Raw genomic sequence first — 2,870 nt, 5'->3', positions numbered from 1 at the left:
AACATATACATAATACATACATAAATAGCAAACACTCGGTCCAACAACATGAACATAGAGATGGTTCACAATGCATTCATAAATAGAAAATGGTTCCACAAAATGCATTAGTAAATAGCAAACAATAGGTTCAACAACATAAAAGATGTTTCAACAACATAAAAGATGGTTCAACATAAAAAATGAAATGGTATCAAGCACTAGGATCAACATAAAACATGGCCATCACACATAGATGGCAGGCATGTAAACTAGTTCCCATACTTCAAGTCATACTTCCTACGCAACCAACTCTTTCGGGACTCAAGAGGAATGTACAGAAACATCTCCCTTTGCGCCCTCTTCACAAACAACTCGCTAGCCATGAAGAACTCATCGGTACCGACTGTTGCACCACAAGCAATGACTTCATCCATGACCGAGGTGACACAGTTTGCCTCATCTTGCTTCATGAAAGACTGGAATGATGAGTGAGAAGCCTCAGCAATGTCACCAATTCTTGTAACTTGCTCACACATCACTTGTGCGGTCTATTGTTTCTTGTTCTTCTCCGGAATGACGATCCCAAGCCTCACTTTAGATGAAGTAGGTGTTGCCTGAGATGTTTGTTCTTCGGTATCATCCAAATCAAGATCTTCGATCTCATCAACATTGATGGCGGCTTTCACCGCTGCACTAGAGGGGGAGGTATGCCGGAAGAGGGATTCCAATGGTCAGTACCATCAGTTGTGATATCTCCAAATATAATCCGCAAGTTTTGCTCATTAGCAAGACATTTCTTCTTGAACTTGCCACAACCTTTAATGTCCTGTAATACAACATAGGAAACACATTATTAGTAATCATTGATGAATTAAGATATGCAATACATTAGCGAAAGAACTCTCAATTTTGGCCTTTTTCCACCACTCATCATCTTGTGACACGGTGTTGTTCACATAGTCCCATCCAGCTCCGGTCTCCCAGAACTTGAGTTTCTTGAACAAACTGAAATCACCTTTAAGCTTGTCCCATTTGTTTTTTAGTTGTGTATATGTGTAGTCTAGCCCAGTTCTCATCTTAAATTGCCTTCCTACCTCATCAAATGCATTTGGTGTCAAGTAATTGTCTGGCCTATTTCCAGCGTTCACTTGCTCAGCAAACAACTCGCAGATAATCTGAGTGTTTTCAACGCTCCATTCAGTAGCCCCAGACATACTTGAAACTTCTCTAAAAAATGCATGTCACTTTGATAAATACAAAAATTATACTTTTCTGCACAGCCAAGGGCATGTAATATCTGAACTAACAGTACATTTGCACACATACACCACTAGACTTATGATAATAAATTGCAAACATATAGCAGTACATTTTCTGAATGGCCAAAATTGTATTTCACTTTTCTGAAAATTATAACACATTAGCACTCATGGCATTACCCACATAGCAATATGCATTAACTTATGCACACATATAATCCAGAGTAGCAGTACATTTTCTGCACACCCAAAATTGTATTTCACTTTTCTGAATGATGCAACAGGTTAGCACTCATGGCAGTACCCACATAGCAATATGCATTAAAGCTTATGATTCCAGAATTGCAGACATATATTCCAGATTTGCACAACAACCAATAGGTTCCGGTGTAGGAATTTGCACACAACAAATACAACTCTGAAAATAAATCACACAGATGTACAGAATAGAGGACATGCGCGAGGACACCAATCCATAGGGAAGAAGAGAAGGGGACGAGCTCACCTTGCAGTTTATGCTTGGAGGCGCGGTCGTCCTGGTTCCACTCCTGGCTTGGGAGCGTCTCTTGGGCGTCAATGGCGTTGGGGCCAGCTCCTCCGAGCCATGGGGTTGCAGCTCCTTGCACCAGGCGTGACGGACGGCGAAGACGATGGGATCCGGCGGGAAACAGACTGGGTCGGCCGAATCTGTAGTCTGAGTTAATGATTTGGCCGGTGACGGGGGCTGCCGGGCGTGGCGGCGGCAAAGGCGGCGGTAGGGCTACAGAGGAGAAGCAAGGGGAAGGGAGTTGTGTGCAACCAGGTTGACCTGCGGGATCAAGTGAGGGGGAGTTGAGCGAAATGTTTTTCTTGGCGGTGGCAATTCGGTCGTAAATAACGAGCAGCTTCAGATTCACGAAAATGGGAAGCTGGGAATCTGTCGCTTCGAAAAAATGAACTACAGCCCATCGTGGCTTCCTGAATTTTAGCTTCGTGAAGCTAATCCGTTCGGGCTGGCTTCGGGCAGAAGTTTTTAGAAGTATGGAGTGGGAGGAGATCAGAACAGGCCCATAGGAGGAAGAAGTACGTCGGTGGCCGCCCGAGGGGCCCACGAGACAGGGGGGCGCCCTACAGGGGGGAGCGGCCTCCTATCTCGTGGCTTCCTCGGCAGCTTCTTGACTTGCACTCCAAGCTCTTCGGATCACGTTCATTCCAAAAATCACGCTCCCGAAGGTTTCATTCCGTTTGGACTCCGTTTGATATTCCTTTTCTTCGAAATACTGAAATAGGCAAAAAAATAGCAATATGGGTTGGGCCTCCGGTTAGTAGGTTAGTCCCAAAAATGATATAAATGTGTAAAATAAAGCCCATAAACATCCAAAAGGGGTAATATAATAGCATGGAACAATCAAAAATTATAGATACGTTGGAGATGTATCAATGATCATCACACTTCTATTTACTTATAACTCATGGATTACAACTCGATACTAGAACAAGATATGACTCTATATGAATGCCTCCGGCGGTGTACCGGGATGGGCAATGAATCAAGAGTGACATGTATGAAAAATTATGCATGGTGTATTTGCCATAAATACGATGTCAACTACATGATCATGCAAGGCAATATGAAAATGATGAAACGTG

General features: G+C 43.3%; 1 protein-coding gene across 1 annotated transcript; it reads right to left on the bottom strand.

Annotated features, from left to right (window-relative positions):
• Nucleotides 1–251: 251 nt before the first annotated feature.
• Nucleotides 252–1,196, bottom strand: LOC119292779 (L10-interacting MYB domain-containing protein-like). The gene is made up of 4 exons (XM_037571485.1): nucleotides 870–1,196; nucleotides 721–808; nucleotides 576–670; nucleotides 252–530 (listed from the first exon to the last, which is right to left on the bottom strand). The coding sequence occupies exons 1-4, from the start codon at nucleotides 1,194–1,196 to the stop codon at nucleotides 252–254; spliced, it is 789 nt and encodes a 262-aa protein (XP_037427382.1).
• Nucleotides 1,197–2,870: the final 1,674 nt, after the last annotated feature.

This window comes from Triticum dicoccoides, chromosome 4B (genome assembly GCF_002162155.2).
Source record: "Triticum dicoccoides isolate Atlit2015 ecotype Zavitan chromosome 4B, WEW_v2.0, whole genome shotgun sequence".
In the NCBI taxonomy this organism is placed as follows: domain Eukaryota; kingdom Viridiplantae; phylum Streptophyta; class Magnoliopsida; order Poales; family Poaceae; genus Triticum; species Triticum dicoccoides.
This window is presented reverse-complemented; position numbering and strand designations above follow the sequence as displayed.